Source organism: Mustela nivalis (assembly GCF_964662115.1).
Source record: "Mustela nivalis genome assembly, chromosome: 20".
NCBI lineage: Eukaryota > Metazoa > Chordata > Mammalia > Carnivora > Mustelidae > Mustela > Mustela nivalis.
In genome coordinates, this window is record NC_139039.1 from 16,748,444 (window position 1) to 16,766,565 (window position 18,122).

At 40.6% G+C, this 18,122-nt stretch overlaps 1 protein-coding gene across 5 annotated transcripts; it reads left to right on the plus strand.

The window, feature by feature from the left end:
• The first annotated feature begins 6,025 nt into the window (after positions 1 to 6,025).
• Positions 6,026 to 14,518, plus strand: TRIML1 (tripartite motif family like 1). Of its 5 annotated transcripts, none has more exons than XM_082715862.1 (8): positions 6,026 to 6,055; positions 6,987 to 7,054; positions 7,881 to 8,214; positions 8,457 to 8,552; positions 9,441 to 9,671; positions 10,913 to 10,935; positions 11,127 to 11,224; positions 13,240 to 14,518. In XM_082715862.1, exons 2-8 carry the CDS (start codon positions 7,020 to 7,022, stop codon positions 13,788 to 13,790), a joined length of 1,368 nt encoding a protein of 455 aa, XP_082571988.1. In that variant the 5' UTR covers positions 6,026 to 6,055; positions 6,987 to 7,019; the 3' UTR covers positions 13,791 to 14,518. The 5 variants fall into 5 exon arrangements, with proteins under 5 accessions (XP_082571988.1, XP_082571987.1, XP_082571985.1 ...); XM_082715861.1 differs by having other exon boundaries at positions 6,038 to 6,081; XM_082715859.1 differs by lacking the exon at positions 6,026 to 6,055 and having other exon boundaries at positions 6,985 to 7,054; positions 7,698 to 8,214.
• Positions 14,519 to 18,122: the final 3,604 nt, after the last annotated feature.

Consider the following 18,122-nt stretch of genomic DNA (forward strand, 5'->3'; position numbering starts at 1 on the left):
CCAGGATCACAGCAATACTGCCTGCCTCCCCAAGGTCACAGCTCCTTACAGGCCTTCAGCTTTTAGTTCTCCGTAGTTTTCCCCAGTGACACACAGGATCTCGTAAATGGCATGAATTTCTTTGGTTCATGAGCTCCTATGGCTAGGACCCACATTCTTTAAAATTCTCTCCAACTATATTGGCACTCAAAGGCCAAGAAAGGACTAGGATGGTGAAGGCAGCACCAATTTTGTTTCTTCCCAAGAGATCCCACTAGCTCTTTTAAAAAGCTATGTCTCCGCCCATCATGGGGAATATAGTCAATACCGTAATAACTTTGAACAGTGACATAAAATAAGTAAGAAGTTGTGTCATTATAAACTTACATACCTCAAAGGGAGCGCCCTCTGACCCTAACACCTGGGGTTGCAAACAACATATAAACTTGTGAGGAGCGCCCCCTGGCTGTCTCTGGAGCCCATTACCATTAGATAGATGGGAGAGGCTGGAGAGACTCAGCCAGCCGCCTTTAGTGCCTGCTTGACTGGAAGCCTTGGCACAATCAGCAAACCAGTGTTTGGTCACGGCTGTAAAGACTTGGAGTTTAATATTTGTGGCACAATGGAAGCCTTGCTCTGTGGGTACTAGCATGGACTCTGCAGTCAGGCCACCTCTGTGGATCTAGGGCAAGGTTCGTAACCAGTTTGTTTTCTCACCTGTAAACGGTGCTAGGATACCCACGTCATAGGGCTGCGGGAGGATTAAATGAGTAAATATATTAAAGGATTGAGAAGGGTGCCTGGCACGGAGCCAGCACACTCTCTTTGTAGTCAGTCTCATGGGTTCCCCCCCCCATAAAAATACTGGTTTATGATGAGAGATTAAGAATTTATAAACAAACGTTAGGATTTTCTTGCGAGACAAGTAGACTTCCCCATTAAAAGGATGGGGACCTACATGTACAGACATAAGCATCAGTTTCCTACCTATAAAATACTAGTCTAATAGGGATGATTGTTCATATTTATGTAATCTACTGGGTATAGTACACCACCAGCTATGTGAAGATGTTTCATAATTCCTGCAGGATTAAGTGACAGACAAAAAGGGTGTCCTATGATAGGAGTAGGACAAAAACAAGTGACCTTTGCACTCTTAAGTTTTTTATTTGTATTTATTTATTTATTTTTTAAGATTTTACTTATTAATGAGAGACGGAGAGAGAGAGGCAGAGGGAGAAGCAGGCTCCCCAACTGAGGTGGGACTCCATCCCAGGACTCTGGGATCATGACCTGACCCTAAGGCAGGTGCTTAACCGACTGAGCCACCGAGGTGCCCCTTAAGTTGTTGTTTTACTTTGTTTTTGTTTTTAAGAAAAATCTAGTCTTATCCTTTATGGATGGTAATCTTAGTCGCCTAGTAGCTCAAATTATCTGTAATAATCTCAAACCCCATAATCCTCATTAAAAAGGAGAAAGACCTTAAGAGTCTCTTAGCTGTCCATCTTCATTTTAGACTATGTCTTTTTATTCTTAATTGACAATATGTGTTTGAACGGCTTTTAAAAAGTTTTCTGTTCCTATCCCAACTCCTACAGTTTCTTTGGCTTCTCTTTTCATCTTTTTAAGAGACAAAGGACATAAACCGCCCAGCATGAAGCCGGGAGCAAGTACATTTCCAACAGTTAACTTTTCATAAAGCAAAGGGAGGAACAAGAAAGGGTCTACTCTAGAGAAAAACAAACAAACAAAAACACCGCCCCTGAAATTCTTGTTTGTGGTCAAAAGTCTGGAAGCGGACTCCCCACCTGTGTCTGTCAGCAGGCCTGATGGCTGGGTTGCAGCTTTTCATAGGAATCCTGAATCCTGAAGTTACAGCACCAGGGCTCCTTCCCTGATGAGCGGGCCTCCAGGTATCACCGGTCAGACCAACCTGCTACCCATAAAAGAAGCAGAGAGGTGACTATTTCCAAGCTGAACTGGTTTTTAAAAACTATTTCTGAGACAAAAAGAATGTTACAATAGAGACTTTTTGTTATTATAATATTTTGACCCACTGTCAAAGCGTCTTTTATTCTTCAAATTTATCAAAATTTTTCTCACTTCTAAACAGTAGCTGTCCTTTTGTCTGAAATATACGTAAGCCCTTAGTTTAAGTCAAATGCAGTTTCTCCCAAGAAGTTTTCCCTGATTGTTCCAGCACTAAAAATGCCAAAATTTTAATAAATTTAAATACTCCATGTGTGCTTCAAGCACACCCCTTTAAATGCTTTGCAAATTTTTTTTTTTGCACATATATCTCCTTCTCCCAAAGAAGAGAAATAACTTTTAATCATATTTATATCACTTGCTGAGGTTCAATATCTAGTAGTTACATAAAAATTATGTTGAAATCATAAAGCCACTACCAACATTTTATTATATCACAGCTGAAACCAATCCTCTGAGATATTTTTATCCCTCAACCTGAAGAAAATCACCTCATTAATTGGTTTACTGCAAGTCACACCTCATGTTTCTTTGCTCCTGCCCTATTCCCCAAAATTTCTTTACTGCCAAAATGTTGAAAACACATTAAGAAGTTAGAAAGAGAGAGAGAGAAAAACTATATTTTTATACAAAATTTTATAAAATAAAGAAGTAAAAGTGATGCCTTCCAATTCTCCAATTCCACTGTAGCAGTATTTATCTTTCCATATGTTTTCTTTCCTTTTAAATGTTATTTTATTGTGGTAAGAACCCTTAACATGAGATCTACCTTCTTTACAAAAATTTAAGTGTGCCGTATAATACTGTTAATGATAGGCACACTGCTGTTCAAGACGTCTCTGGAATTTCTTTACTTTGCCTAACTGAGACTTTATGCCCCTTGATCAACGTCTCCCCATTTCTGTCTTCTCCTGGCCTCTGGCAACCACCATTTTCCTTTCTGATTCTGAGTCTATTTTTTCTATTTTTATTTTTTTTTAAGATTAAAAAAATGTTTTTTAAGTAATCTCTACACCCAATGTGGTGCTCAAACTTAGAACCCTGAGGTCAAGAGTCGCACGCTCCATTGACTAAGCCAGCCAGGCGCCTCTGAGTCTATTTTAAAATAACATACTTCATGTCAGTGGAACTTCCAGGATTTGTCCTTTTGTGACTGCCTTATTTCACGTAGTATGCTGTCCTCACAGTTCATCCAATGTTGTCACTTACAACAGAATTTTCTTCTTTCCAAAGGCTGAATACTATTCCCCGTGTATATATGCACAGTTTTCTTGGTCCTTTCATATATAAATGGGAATTTAGGTTGTTTCCACATCTTAGCTTTTGTGAATAAGGCTGCAGTGAACACTGAAGTGCCAACACCTCTTCCAGAACTTCAGTTTTCTTTCGGATGAATACCCAGAAGCAGGATTGCTGGATCCTGTGACAGTTTTATTATTAATTTTTGAGACAACTCCATCTTATTCTTTATGGCAGCCACATCGTTTTGCGTTCCCACCAACAGCGCACAACAGTACCAATTTTTCCACATCCTTACCAATGTTTGTCCTCTTTCTTTCTTTCTTTCTTTCTTTCTTTTCTTCTTTTCTTAATGTATAGTGGTCATCCTGACAAAGGTGAGGTGATAACTCATTGTGGTTTTGATTTATGGTTCCCTGATGATTAGTGACATCGAGCATCTTTCCAAATACCTATTGGTCTTTTGTGTATGTTTTTTAGAGAAATGTCTATTCAAGTCTTTAGCCTATATTTTGTATTGGGCAACTGGGTTTTTTGGGGGAGGGGGGCTATTGATTTATAGGACTTCCTTATGTATTTTGGAAATTAATCCATTCTGATACATGGTTTGCAAATATTTTCTTCTATTCCAATTGTTGCCTTTCACTCTGTTGTTTCCTATGTAGTGCAGAAGCTCGTTAGTTTGACGTAGTCCCATTTGTCTATTATTGTTCTTGTTGCCTGTGCTTTTGGAGTCATATTCATGAAATCTTTTCTTCCTTCCTTCCTTCTTTCTTTCTTCTTCTTCTTTTTTTGTTTTTGTTTTTGAGAGGGAGAGTGTGTGTAGGTGCAAGCAGTGGGGGAGAGGGAGAGAGAGAGAGAGAGAGAGAATCTTAAGCAGTCTATCACCACTCTGAGATCATAAATCAAGTCAGATGCTTAACTGACAGGGACACCCAGGCACCCCAGAATCCATACTCTTTCTATGCCTTCATGTACACAGATGCATTTTCAATATCTATAGCATGACCTCATTTTTGAAGGAAAAAAATACATATATAACCTATTTTTTATTATTCATGCTTAAACTATTTGTGGGAGTAAAAATGTATTCTCCTGTTAATATCATATAATGATATCATATCATGTCAGTGTGTATATACTGATCTGTCATTTCTAAAATGGCCATTTAGTAGTAAGAAAAGCTATATTTTTTAAAGAAGAACTATTATTTTTAAGTATATATTTATGTAAGCCCTTTTTTGTAATTTGTGATTAGGTACTTTATACATGTGTTCCAAATTCTCTTTCCCAGAATGTAATGAAAAAAATAAAGTTATTTTATTTACTTTGCTGTATAAAAGTATTTAATTTCTATTTAAATTTATTAATCTTTTCTTTAGTGGTGTCTAAGCTCTGACGCATGCTTTAAAAAGTCTTTTCCAAGTAGTCTATTTTAAATTTCTATGTTACCAATTATCTCCTCTTATGATGTGCTTCATTTTTTGGACACAATAATTGACCACATATTTAACAAATATTCTCCTCACTTGCTAAATAGATGTGGGGTACTCTAGAACAAAAACACATTCAAAAATAAAATAATATAAATAAGGTAAAAAAATACAATACAGAGGGAAATAATAGGAGTATAAATTCATGACTAGAGTGAGGAAAATACACACATACACATACGCACACACACATACACACATCTGGAATACACATTGGTATAAGTTGTTAGGTAGAGATCCAGCTTTGTCTATTTTTTTTTTCCAGATGGCTACCCCCACTTGTCCCAAAACAGTTGTTGGATAATCTATCTTTTCCATACTGATATGAAATGACAGACATATTTTTTAAACCAGGCTTTCAAGCAATATGTTTTTCAAATAAGTCCCCATCTAGCCCACTGCCTTCACCAATAAAGACGCTCTCACTATTTGTTAAGATTCATCTTTTCCGTGTGCTCCAGCCCTAATAACATGTGGATGGCAGTGACTGTGGACCCCTTAAGGTATTCCTACTGTCACCTCTCTCTGCAGGAGACAGGTCAGAGAAGAAGCTCTACGTTGTTGATCTCAGAAATCATGTCTGGCAGTGCAGTGTCCTGAAGATTGGTATAATGTATTTTGGGATGGCTGGCCCACTCTTTTTCTATGAGTTATGTATAAATTTCTTTATCTACGAATTAAGCACAGTCAGTGTGTTGTGAGAGAGGGGAAAGAAGTCTGTATCACCAGTAATAAGTGTAGCCAGCGATTCAAGATACCAGTCACAACTTCACAACATCACAACAGCTGTCCAGTTTCCTTCTGAAACATTTGAGCAATGTTCATTTTATTGAAAGACCTGGAACATTTCAACCATTCCCAAGTCAGCAAGTGAGATGCAATGTAGTACATGGACAAAAGAGAATGACTGGGAGGTAGGAAGACCAGTTTCCTAGTCCTGACTTGATTCATGTAGTAAGCAAGTAGTCAGGGGACCAACTCAATTTATCTCAGTTTTCTTCTCTATCTATAGAAAGTAGTTGGACTATATAATTCTTGGTTTCCAGCTAGATAAAAGACTGTGATTCTATAAGAATATGGTTCCTATATTTTTTTCATTTACAACTTATTTACAAAGAATTTGAGCCCTTGCTATATACAAGGAATTCTTCTAGTTACTGATGAGTAGGATAGGTTCATTGTGTTAAGGAGTTTATGAAAAGTTTGCTTGACAGAGGGACATAGGGTGGAACAGATCAGTGTGACTTGAACTTAGAACATCCCAGTTTCCTCATTCCAAATTGGAATATAGGATCTGTGATGCCCCATATTTCTATTGTATTCTAATGCTGGCCAGTGTTAAAGTCTCCTTCTAGGTTTGTAGGGGAATAACACACTGAATGTAGGTGGTAGTTCATAAATCCTTTTTTTCAGTGAAGGTGGTTAGTGTTGTTACAGGTTTTTTGGTTTTGTTTGTTTGTTTGTTGCTAGACCCTTACTTAAGACTAACTCCCAAACAATATTGTGAAGCTGTACCTCAGTTACTAGGCTAGAAGGAGTCTAAGGAGTAGAGGCTTAATGACCTCAAACTGGGGCTATCTCTCTATCTAAATTAGTATAACTTTGTTGCATTTTGCTGCTGTTGTTGGTTTTTGTAAATTCTCATCTCAGTAATTTACAAATGCTACACAAAGGACATATGATTAAGACACTGGGATTAATAACTTCAGAAAGATGACTTTTGACTAAGAGAAAGGAACATGGAGAAAAAACATTTCAGTCCAGAAAACTTCTTTTTACAAAAGCTCAAGATATGAAAACACCCAACATCCTGTTGGAGATAAGAGGGAAAGAAGAATCAGTGGGACCCATGAAAGTCAAAAGGAAATCAACAAAAAAGTATGAGTGATGGAGACCCATGGGTGGTTGTCAGTGCTGGAGTGTGACAGGCTAAGAACAGAAATAAAGTATGAGGAACTTAGTGGGAGGGTGAAATGGGCTAGACTTCAAGGAAGAGTTTTTGAGTTTTGCACTGTCTGGCAGAGAGTGAGCAGTGGTAGGCCATGACAAGTACTGCCTCAGATCCATATGGCAATGGAAATGTGTAGTAATAATCTCAGTGGTCATTGTAAATAATCTCTATACTATACATTTTTTTCCCTAGGTCTAAAAATATCTGAGCATTGGATTTCTTTTCAGTAAGAATTGATAGGGGGTTTAAGAAGGCCTAGTTTCAAAGAATGAAAATAAGTGAACAAAATTATATTTACACTATAGTACAATTTTTTTTTTCCATCAACTCCACAGTGTTGTGGACTCTTGAAGTAACTCCCAACAAGAATGATGTTTTACATGCTGCTTATGGTGGTGGAGAGGTGAGTATCATGGTCTGTAGGACAGAGTAATAAATATAACTCTGGTAATCCTTTGTACATTTAAAGTTAGGGAATATTTCAATGGATTCATTCTCATTTTGTTGGGTTGAATAAAATTAAATAAAAGCACACAGTACCTGATTAAGGAGCAAAAAGATTTTAGGCTTTGGTCAAGCACATAAAAAGGGCCTAATGAGAGGAGGAATATATGTTACAATTTTCTGCCTTCAGTTGCTCAACTAGATTCTATTAGTGGAGTTTTCTAAAAGATTTGGACCATATTTCCAATTTAGATATTATTAGAGTTCATCGTAACTTAAATCTCTGTACTGGCTTACACCAAATTACCTAACCTTCCAGCCTAAAATCAATGTACCTAGATGTTTTCCTGGTGCTATATATTTATACACACACATACACACGCTGTAGCCCACTCTTGAAAGCAGAACTTTGTTCAAAGCAAGTACCCTCAGTATCCAGCATAAAGCTTGCACAATGAAATATTCCTTGAAAATTTGGGGTTGATTATGAACCCAGTGTACAAGGGTTCCACATTAAGTCATAATTGGCTTTGTGTTGGGACAGTATGTGCCAACTGGTGAAATCAGGCACAGAGGAGAGTAAGAGTTTCTTGTATCAACAGCGTAACAACTGATCACCCACCTGTTATTCAAAACAGTAGAACGCCAGGGAGGACTTTTCTAATGCTGGAATAGAGGTGTGTCCTTGCCTTGATGTCTTTATTGGAGAAAATGTCTACAGCAGATCTGATGGAGAATCTGAGGGAAGAACTGACCTGTTTCATCTGCTTGGACTATTTCACCAGCCCCGTGACTACTGAGTGTGGACACAGTTTTTGTCTAGTGTGTCTCTTGAGGAGCTGGGAGGAACACAACACTCCTTTATCCTGTCCTGAATGCTGGAGGTCCTTGGAAAGCCCACACTTCCAGCCCAATGAGCGTTTGGGGAGGTTGGCTGGCATCGGCAAGCAGCTCCGATCCCAAGTGCTGCAGAGTGAGGGTGAACAAGACATCAATGGGAGAATGCTGGCAGGCACTAAGGTGTTCTCTGAGGATGGGCAGTGTGTAAACATTTTCTCAACTCAGTGTCATGGAATAAACAGATCACATCCTTTGAGTGAGGCTGAAGAGCGTCACAAAGTAAGATTGGCTGCTCAGTATACATCTCAGAATACAAATCCTGTTCCATCATTTATTCCCATAATATTCTCTATTGGTGATGATTACGGTGCTGGTCTCCAGGCACCAGACCACAAACTTGGTGTGGATCCTGCCTCACCCTTTGTGCTAGATCCCGCTCATCTTGTGTTCACTGGTTCTTGAGGTTTCTTCACAAGCTGGTGCTCTGCTCATTTGCCACAGAGAATTTGTTTCTATTGCAGGAGAAACTCCAGGAAATCCTAAATCTTTTGCATAAGAAGAGAAAGGAAACCCAGGTTGTATTAACCCATGAGAAGGAGAGAGTAATACTGTGCAAGGTCAGTATCTGTCTTACTTTTGGGTCTTGTAGATGATTCTATGAGGGAGACTGGAGGGGTACTTAGTGAAATACCAGGGGAAAAAGACACAATTTTCTAATCACAGTCCTACAGTATGCAGTGTCCTTAGTTTGGGCAGTCTGCTTCTGCTTGTCCACCTGGGAATCCCAAGACTCAGTTCAAACAATTCCCCCATCCCCAGGCCTGCTTATTTATTTATTTTTTCCTTTTTGGTCGACCCATACAACTTGATGGCTACCTCTATTATGGCTCTGATTATAATTACTTAAAATTATAAGTTATAGATAACATAGGATGAAAATCCATGTTATCTCAAATGCTTTTAGGAAAAAAAAAAGTGCAAATTAAAAAAAAATAATAAAGACAAAGGGAAATAAAGGCCAAATAATAGTTTGGATTAATACACCTGAACAAATGCTTGACTTTGTCACAGATTTGAAGTTGAGGTGTTTAATAAAGACGTAACTGTTTAGTTAAATACTTAAAAAATATGTGTATCTGATTCTCCCAATACACTGAGTTCTTAAATGGGAGTGTTTGTGATGTGCATCTCTATTTCTAGGATGTGATCCAATGTCTACTTTCATTGGATATTTAGTAAAATATCCACTAGAATGACAGCCTTCTGGGAATAGAAGATTTGGTTTTGTTTACTACGGTGTATTTTGTACCAAAATATCACGCTATCTACCCCATTACTTAATACTTATGTGTTACTTAATTACTTAATACTTAATATATGTTGTGTGTCAGGCTTCAAAACTTGTCACAGCAGAACTCTAGGACTTTGTAAGGATTGAAAATCTACATAGGCATTTCTGCTGCTAACTTTATTATATCATTCCTGTATGTGTGTGTTGATGGCAGGAAGAGACAAAGGCCTGTAAACAGGTTGTTGTGTCAGAATATGCAAAAATGCACCAGTTTTTGAAGGAGGAGGAGCAGCTGCAGCTCCAGTTACTGGAAAAGGAGGAAAGAGAGAACATGAAGAAACTAAGGGACAACGAGATCAAGCTGACCCAACAAACAAGAAGCCTGAGCAAAATGATTGAACAGATAGAGTCCACATGTCTGAACTCCATTATAGAATCTTTTGAGGTAAGAATGTTGGGAAAAATCAATGGAATAACAACAACGCTGTAGTAACCCATAGTTTTTCAAGCCATGCAAAATAAGTTTTTATTTACCTGAGAAACTAAGTTCTGCCCCCCAAACAGTGTTTCTTGAGAATTAATTTTTTTTTTTTTAAGATTTATGTATTTATTTGACAGAGAGAGGGGACAGACAGGAAGAGAGGGAACACAAGCTGGGGGAGTGGGAGAGGGAGAAGCAGGCTCCCCGCTGAGCAGGGAGCCCGATGTGGGGCTCGATCCCCAGACCCCAGGATCATGACCTGAACTGAAGGCAGTCACTTAATGACTTAGCCAGCCAGGCACCCCAAGAATTAATATTCTATAGTATAAATAAAGTCTTGAAGAGAAAGAGAAAAAAACAAAAACAAGACAGTGGAATACCTATCCAAACCAAGTCTGATGAAGAGTCCAATTTCTGCTCTGCTTGCTTGTCTGCAACTTCAGCTTCATCCATTATTTTAAGTTTAATGAACATTTCCTAGGTGCTGCGGGCCCATTAAATTCTATCGTCACAAAGACCTGATGAAGTTAATTATTGTTATATGCACTACAGGTGATTGTTGTCTATGATGTGGGTTTATAGCAGCATGCCTTCATTAATTCAGACCCACAGCAGTTAGGAAATTTGCCCGTCAGATAGCTAATCGGTGATCGAAATGAGGTATTCGGTATGGAGCCTGGATTCTTCATCTTTGCTCGGCGGCCTTCCTGGGCTCCTGCTTTATTCTCCGGGGCCTCTGTAAACACGAGCTGTGGGACGCAGCTGCAACTGTAGTTCTCCTTCCTAGACTCGCTGGTGATTTTCCAGCAAGCCACTCCACCTGCACACAGGCTTAGCCTCAGCGCTCAGAGGGCCCCTTGTTTTTGCCCATCTTTGACTCCCTGAGGCAACGGAGACTCCCCCGGGCTCCTACGTCAGCATGTCAGCATCAGGTTCTCTTGACAAAGTGATGGTATGAGGAAAAAAAAGGACAAAGTAGTCTAGTCATTGTGAGAACCATCCCCTGTTCCTAGGAGACCCCTTCCCCACAGGCTGGGAAGGAGCTGGGGATGTTTTCCTACCACATGCTCGCCCACTCAGGGTGTTCTAAAGCCACGGAAAGTGGTTTCTGTGAGATTACCAAGGATTAGATTCTGTCTCTGGATTCTGGCTTTGCTAGAGATTGAAGTGCACAGATACTAACCCTCTTTCTTTTATTCCCTTAGGATGTGAAAGGCATCCTGGAAAGGTAGGTGTGCATTCCATGTCCAGTGGACCTGGGGGTATAAGTGATAGGGCTGCACTGCTGTGGAGATCAGGTTGTGAGAGTGGGGATGAGAGTGTCCAGCTGTTGGGGCAAAACGAGCGGGACCCTCATGTTGGAGCAGGTCACACGGTCCGTGCAGGGGACATAGAGTGACGGTCTCTGCCCTCTTGCAGGACTGAGCCACTCTTGCTTCAGTGTCCAGAGGCCACCACCACGGAACTGACTCTCTGCCGCATCACTGGAATGAGGGAGATGCTAAAAAAATTCAGCAGTAAGTCTGTCTGATTTGCCAAACCTCCAGGGATTTGCGGAGTTAACTTCAGGGTGTACTAAGGAATGCAAAATCGAGCTTTAAGGCAGTTTCCTCTGACATAGACTGTTCACCATCTGCGTGCCAGGCTCTCTCACAAAGGCACCCTGAGTCAGCAGGAATCATCAGGGAGGGCTGGGGCCACAGACCCTCTCTGTTCTGGAGCAGACAGAAGCACACTCGATTGATGTCTCAACTGCCTTTGTTTTCTGTCTCAGAAGTCCTGGCACTTCCTTTGTTTGTTTTTATGGTTCTGTTTTGTCCATTTCTTCCTCTTGCCTATACACACACACCTCCTCAGGGGTTTCTGCATTTCTACCTCTGTTCTTGTCAGCATAAAAGCTACTTAAACTTGAAAGTTCTCATGAGGCCACATTCAAACAATCCTTTTATTTAACAACACCAAAAAAAAAAAAAAAAATTAAAGGTTTATTTATTTGAGAGAGAGACACAGAGACAGAAGTGAGGTGGAGGGGGCAGAGGGAGAGAGAGAGTCTCAAGCTGCCTCTAGGCCCAGTGCAGAGCCAGACTCGGGGCTTGATCTCAACACCCTTGAGATCATGACCCAAGCCTAAAACAAGAGTCAGACGCTTAGCTGACTATGCCACCCAGGTGTCCCTCAAACTATTCTTTTAGAATGCTCTAGATATTTAGACTGGCTAAGACCAAGAGAGGTTAGCCTTAGTTTTCAACTTTTACCTGCAGAGGTAAGACAATCTGGCCTTCAGGGGAAGGTCTGATGGACTTTGGAATCGGTAGAAATTTGATAAGTGTGTACTATATGCCTCACACCATGCTCTTCAGTTCTAAGTTTTCTCACAGTGATGAGTAACAAGCTTGCCTTTGCTTTTATAGAACTTCCAGTGGAACTCAGGAGACAGATGTTCATCCCAAATAATGAGTGATGATTAGGATTTGATCTATAAGTAAGAGTATGAAATTGTGTGGTAGGGGCACTTAGTCTTGTCTTGGGGTCAGTGATGGTTGGAGGCCTCTTCTGAGACCTCCTCTCAGAAGATAGGAGAGGGGAGTCTCTCACTGGTTCACAATGTACTTACCGACTGGTCTTGGCGGGGGGAGGGTCTCACTAACTCGGTGGAGCCTGCATTGAAGCCTGACATAATGAAACCTGCCGACTGGAACCTGCTGTGCAAACACTCAGTGATCTTGTAATCTTGGTCAAGTTTCCTAACCTCTGTGAGCTTCAGTTTCCACTTTTATAAAGATGGGAGTGGGAGGAAATGGCATGATTAAGTGAGATACGGTACTGAAAATGCTTGGCAGGTAAGCAGATGTTCAGAGGAGAAGTGTCCCTGTCTCTGTCTCCCCCCCCCCCCCACGCAGGTGGAGAACCACAGCCAACCTTGGCTCAAGTGACTACAAATGACAGAGTGTGCCCCGTGTGGATAAATAGCTCTGAGTTTTAAACCTGTGCTCTGAACAGAACTACTTCCACTCCGTTATATCGGAGACCCCTCTCTTCCCTCTCAGACATGCTAAACGTCACCATCCCCACGACTTACATCTGTCTTTTTTTTTTAAACGATTTTATTTATTTATTTATTTGACACACACACACAGAGAGAGAGAAAGAGCGAGAGAGATCACAAGTAGGCAGAGAAGCAGGCAGAGAGAGAGGGGGAAGCAGGCTCCCCACCGAGCTGAGAGCCAGGTGCAGGGCTCGATCCTAGGACCCTGAGATCATGACCTGAGCCGAAGGCAGAGGCTTAACCGACTGAGACACCCAGGCGCCCCATATCTGTGTCTTTTGAGGAATTTACCCTTGGTGTTCATGAAATCGTGCGAGAAGGGTTCAGAGATTCTGCTCTGAGCAAAACAAAACTCTATACCACACTCACCTCAATCATACATATTTTAAAAGTAGGATTGGAAACTAAGAATTTAATTTAAATTCCACATGTATAGGAGGGTTTTCCAGAATGGAAGGGAGCATTCACTCTCTTCTCCTCTTGCAGCAGATATAACTCTGGATCCAGCCACAGCCAATGCCTATCTCGTCCTGTCTGAGGATCTGAAGAGTGTGAGGCACGGAGGAGTCCGACAGCACTTACCAGACAATCCGGAACGATTTGACCAGTCAGCAACGGTGCTGGGCGCTCAGATCTTCACCTGTGGGAGACATTATTGGGAGGTGGAAGTGGGCAACAAGACTGAATGGGAAGTGGGCATCTGCAAGGACTCAGTGAGCAGAAAGGGCAATCTCCCAAAGCCACCGGGGGACCTCTTCTCACTTATAGGCTTAAAAATTGGAGATGATTATAGTCTTTGGGTCTCATCACCTTTAAAAGGTCAACATGTCAGAGAGCCTGTGCATAAGGTTGGTGTTTTCTTAGACTATGAGTCTGGACATATAGCATTCTACAATGTGACAGATGAGTCCCTTATCTACAGCTTTCCTTCGGCCTCTTTCCAGGAGGCGCTCAGACCTATCTTCTCCCCTTGCCTCCCAAATGAGGGGACGAACACAGGTCCTCTTACCATCTGCTCACTGAACAGTTATGTCTGAGGAAGATACCCCGGAGCCTTCACTAAGGATGAGGTCTAAGAACAACAGATGATTAGTAATTAAGATGATTAATGCAATGGCACTATTAACATCAGGTGATCTGAAAGGAAAGCCCCACCCCCCACCCCACCGAAGAGTTTCCATTAACTTGAGCCACAATCAACAGCCAAATTGGACAGCCAACTTTCAACACCAGAGAAGGCCGATCATATCCCGTCTTTAACCAAACTCATTATTTAGACTGCCCCATACATATATGCTGGTCACTAAAACTGTAGAGATAGAACTCGCCCTCATTATCCCTGACCCCACTGTCATAGGCCAGTTTTATAAATATATGTCGTGTTTATGAGTGTATTTATTTATTTGACTCTAAAGGAGAACTCTGCTATTTGAATGTGTCTTTGTTCTATGTGCAGAGCTCTGAGTGCTGGGGCAATCCTAACTCCTCTGCGGCTGGGATGCGGGGGGTCGGACAGAAGCAAGGGTCTTCTTTTCAGGGTTGATGAGAGGGACTCATGACCCAGCCTCCACTAAAAAGTTGCCTTTCTTCCCATCCCATGAGGCCTGGAATATCCGCCCTCAGGAAGGCTTATGTCTTTGGAATGCGGCAAATATAGGCGTGGATATCATATTATTCATGTCTCCATACCCATAAGAGGCTGGAACCTTCTGTGAATATGTTCAAAGATCACTGAGCAAAGTCTCTTTTCAATAAATGTATCAAGGCGGTGGGTGCCAAATGACTTCACTGAATTTTTTATAAGGTTATTTTCTGTGCTTTTGCTACTTGCTAGGAGCAGAAGGCTTTTAATCACTGGAAGGGGAAATCAAGTCTACTCTCCATTCCAACATTCTAGGGTTTGTGAAGAAGTTTTGTGAGCAGATCTTCTTTTGGCTGCTCTCAGATAACCTTTTGCTGGAGGTCTGCCCTTATGTGCCCCATTCTTAAGGCTCTGTCCCTGTAGAGATATTTTTGTTGTTTGTTTTTTTCTCTGTAGGATTGTTAGATTGTTTGTTTTAACTTTTTCTTCATGCTTCCCTTGCAGAATGGCACCCTTACTGCCTCTTCCAACTCACAGAACTCACTGTTCATGGTTTCAGTCTCAGACCAGAAAACTGATGGGATTTAACCCACACACAACTGCAAGATTATTAAGAAAAATGTTTATCACAGATTTTTGTTCTTTAGATGAGAGACTAAGCTGGGGAAGATTGATCATTGAATCTGTTAATGCGCATAGAAAATAGCAGGGAGGGAGGTAAGTAAGTGGGGGAGGCTGGCTAACCGGCTTTATTTTAGGATTGGTATTCACTCTTCTCATTAATCTAGATCTGCTTTCTCTCTCAAACTTATGCATGTTCATCTTGTGCCCTCACAGGCAGGGGAGCAGACCTGAACTAGACTTCCAGTCCCAAATCATGCCCTCTTTTGTTCTCTCTAGTCACTGTTTGCATTTCCCCCGCCTGCTGACATCACATATATTTAGAATCGGAGAACTGTAGAGGGGAGCCAATCACACTTGAACAACTTGTAGCTGTTCCCCTATTTTTAAAATCTTATTTTATTAAATTTTACTCTTGATTTATCACCTCAAAAAGCTAAGAAACAAATCATGAACAGCAAACACCAAATATATTTGGACTGCATCTTTCTCAATTACAAAAAACCCTCAAAACATTGATTTTTAAAAATTTTAATAAATGAATAGAAAGTTCAGACATTGTAACTTAGTGTGCATTATAATTAAATTAAACATACATATATTGAATTGTGTGGTGTAACTGAGGTGATAGCTTTTTTTTTCCCCCTTTGTCCTAAAGGGGTTGATGTTATCAAGGAAACCAGCCTATTTTTTTTCCCTCTGGCAAAGTCATCCCATGGAGAGCATTGTCTGTATGGGCCTGCCACTGAATCTATACTATTTTTCTTTTTAAGATTTTATTTATTTGACAGATAGAGATCACAAGTAGGCAGAGACGCAAGCAGGAGAGAGGAGGAAGCAGGCTCCCTGCTGAGCAGAGAGCCCGATGTGGGGCTTGATCCCAGGATCCTGGGATCATGACCTGAGCAGAAGGCAGAGGCTTTAACCCACTGAGCCACCCAGGTGCCCCTGAATCTATACTATTTTTACCCTGCTGAGTTTGCATAAGCCACCATGAAAAAGTGGCAAGAAAATTTTCACCCAAGGCTTTGCAACATAAACTCTAAGCCAAGCAGATGTGGTGGTGGGGTTGGGAGGAAGAGCAGCTGGAATGAACAACTGAGAGTTGCACCCCCTTGAGGGCAAACTCACCCCCTTGCATTTTTCCAGGGCCGCCTCTTTCTGCCCCTGTCTTTGAGCATTTGACAAAGACATTTTCTCAAATACGAATAGTGTCCCACATGGGACCTGCCACCATTACCTAAACTATCCCCTTTCCCTCCTATTAACGCCTTCTCTGCCTCCCAAAGATTTCCCCAGGAGATAGCAAGTCACAAGTAGCCTCTTGTAGTGCCCATTACAAAATGGAATCCAGAATCCGGGCCATTTCCCTCTTTACCTATTGACTCGAGGAAACGGGGTATGTCAACTCCTGAGGGGAGAGGACATCATGAGTTGTCCCCCACACAGGACTGCAATTTGGTTTTTTCATTAAAAAAAAAGTCTTTGCTTATCCTAAAGTACCTTAAAAATAAAATATTTTGGGGTACCCACGTGGCTCAGTCAGTCGAGGGACTGACTCTTGATCTCAGCTCAGGTCTTGATCTCAGGGTCATGAGTCGAATCCCCATGTTGAATGCCACACGGGGTATGGAGCCTAGTTAAAAAATAACAGTAAATATAAAATATACCTCTTTTGCCCCCAAATCTAATTAACTAATAAAACTCTATTAACTCTTCAAATTAGGTCTTTATCTACACTCCTCCCCTAATTACCCCTTGCCCCAACAATGTAACTTAGACCTATTATGCTTCCAGTACTTAGTTTGACACCTCATCTTACTTTGGATTACTTTACAAGGCCCTCTTAGTGATAGAAGTCAGCAGTGTGCCCAATCAACCTTTCTCTACTCTCGAATTTCTCCCTGTGCATATACCCTAAGGGTGTGGGAACAGATTAATAGTAGGCCCCAGTAGGAAAATTCAAGAATAATAAGATGCACAAAGGATAAAATTTTAAAACTTGGAAATGGCCTCACGACACAGAGATTACGAATGCTTACAATGTGTGTCTATTTTTTTCTATGTATATGTATTTTAAGCAACATGAAAATTAATTATCTTAATTTTATATTTTGAGCTTCTTGTATCTCTTCAAAAATATGACTTTTTGTCCCAAATATATAAGCATGTATTTTCTAAGAATTAACCCATTTTGTTAATTTACATTTATTTTTACATTCAACATTCAACAAATGATATTTACTTGGTAAATTATCCATATTAAATATTTCCCAATTAGCCCTTTAATGTTCTTTGTAGCTGGGTGGTTTTCTTTCTTTCTTTTTTTTTTTAAGTCTTCCAGTATCGGGGAATAATATAGGATTGTGCATTAAATGTAATGGTCTCAGAAAATATGATTTTTAATGTCAGTAATATTTCATTATATGAGTGTCCCTAATTTATTGAATCATTCCCCTACTGTGGGACATTTAGATTGTTCTCCATTGGTAGCTGTTATAAATGACACTGTGATGAATGCACACGTACATAAACCTCTGCGTGTATCTCTAATTATTCACCAATATGTCTCCTGCAGGCAGGAAAGCTGCTTGTGGATCTTGGGGGCATGTTTCCAGCTTATACATTCCTCTACAAAAGTTTTATGTGCACTGCAGGTAGTCTGAAAGCTTTGACTCACTGGCACTTCCACACTGAAGATGCAGACACACAGTTTTGAGACGAGAGAACGTGTTTCCCCTTGCCCTATGGTCTTGCCAGAAGCATTGCATTTATTTAAAAAAAAAAAAAAAAAACCCATCCTGGGAGGAATTGGGCAGTAGTGCCAGGGCTTTGAAATAAATAGCCCTTAGCTGGAACACTAAACTTCATTGAAAGGTAACTGTTTCCACTTTGACAAATTCTTTTAACTCTCTGAGCCTTCATTTTCTCTTCTCAAAAATGTGGAAAATAGGTATGTGTTGTGATGATTATGGGAAAACACAGAAAAGCAATTAATCCATGGTGCCTGATGAATTTTTTTAGTCCCCTTTCCCTGCCTTCCCTTTTCCCTTAGAGACTCCATTTTGCAATTTATTAGAAAGAAGGGTCCAGAAGAGCCACAGAAACCTTGTGTGGAATATAGAAAACATCGGCACAAAGATTGTTGAAATGTTTCCAAATAGGT

What these genes read in the sequence shown, in the direction of transcription:
- TRIML1 (XM_082715859.1), top strand. Translation starts at nt 7,789, where the DNA reads ATGTCTTTATTGGAGAAAATGTCTACAGCAGATCTGATGGAGAATCTG. An exon ending in GTGAAAGGCATCCTGGAAAG is followed by an intron (nt 10,936 to 11,126) that starts GTAGGTGTGCAT and finishes GCCCTCTTGCAG; the next exon opens with GACTGAGCCACTCTTGCTTC. An exon ending in GATGCTAAAAAAATTCAGCA is followed by an intron (nt 11,225 to 13,239) that starts GTAAGTCTGTCT and finishes CTCCTCTTGCAG; the next exon opens with CAGATATAACTCTGGATCCA.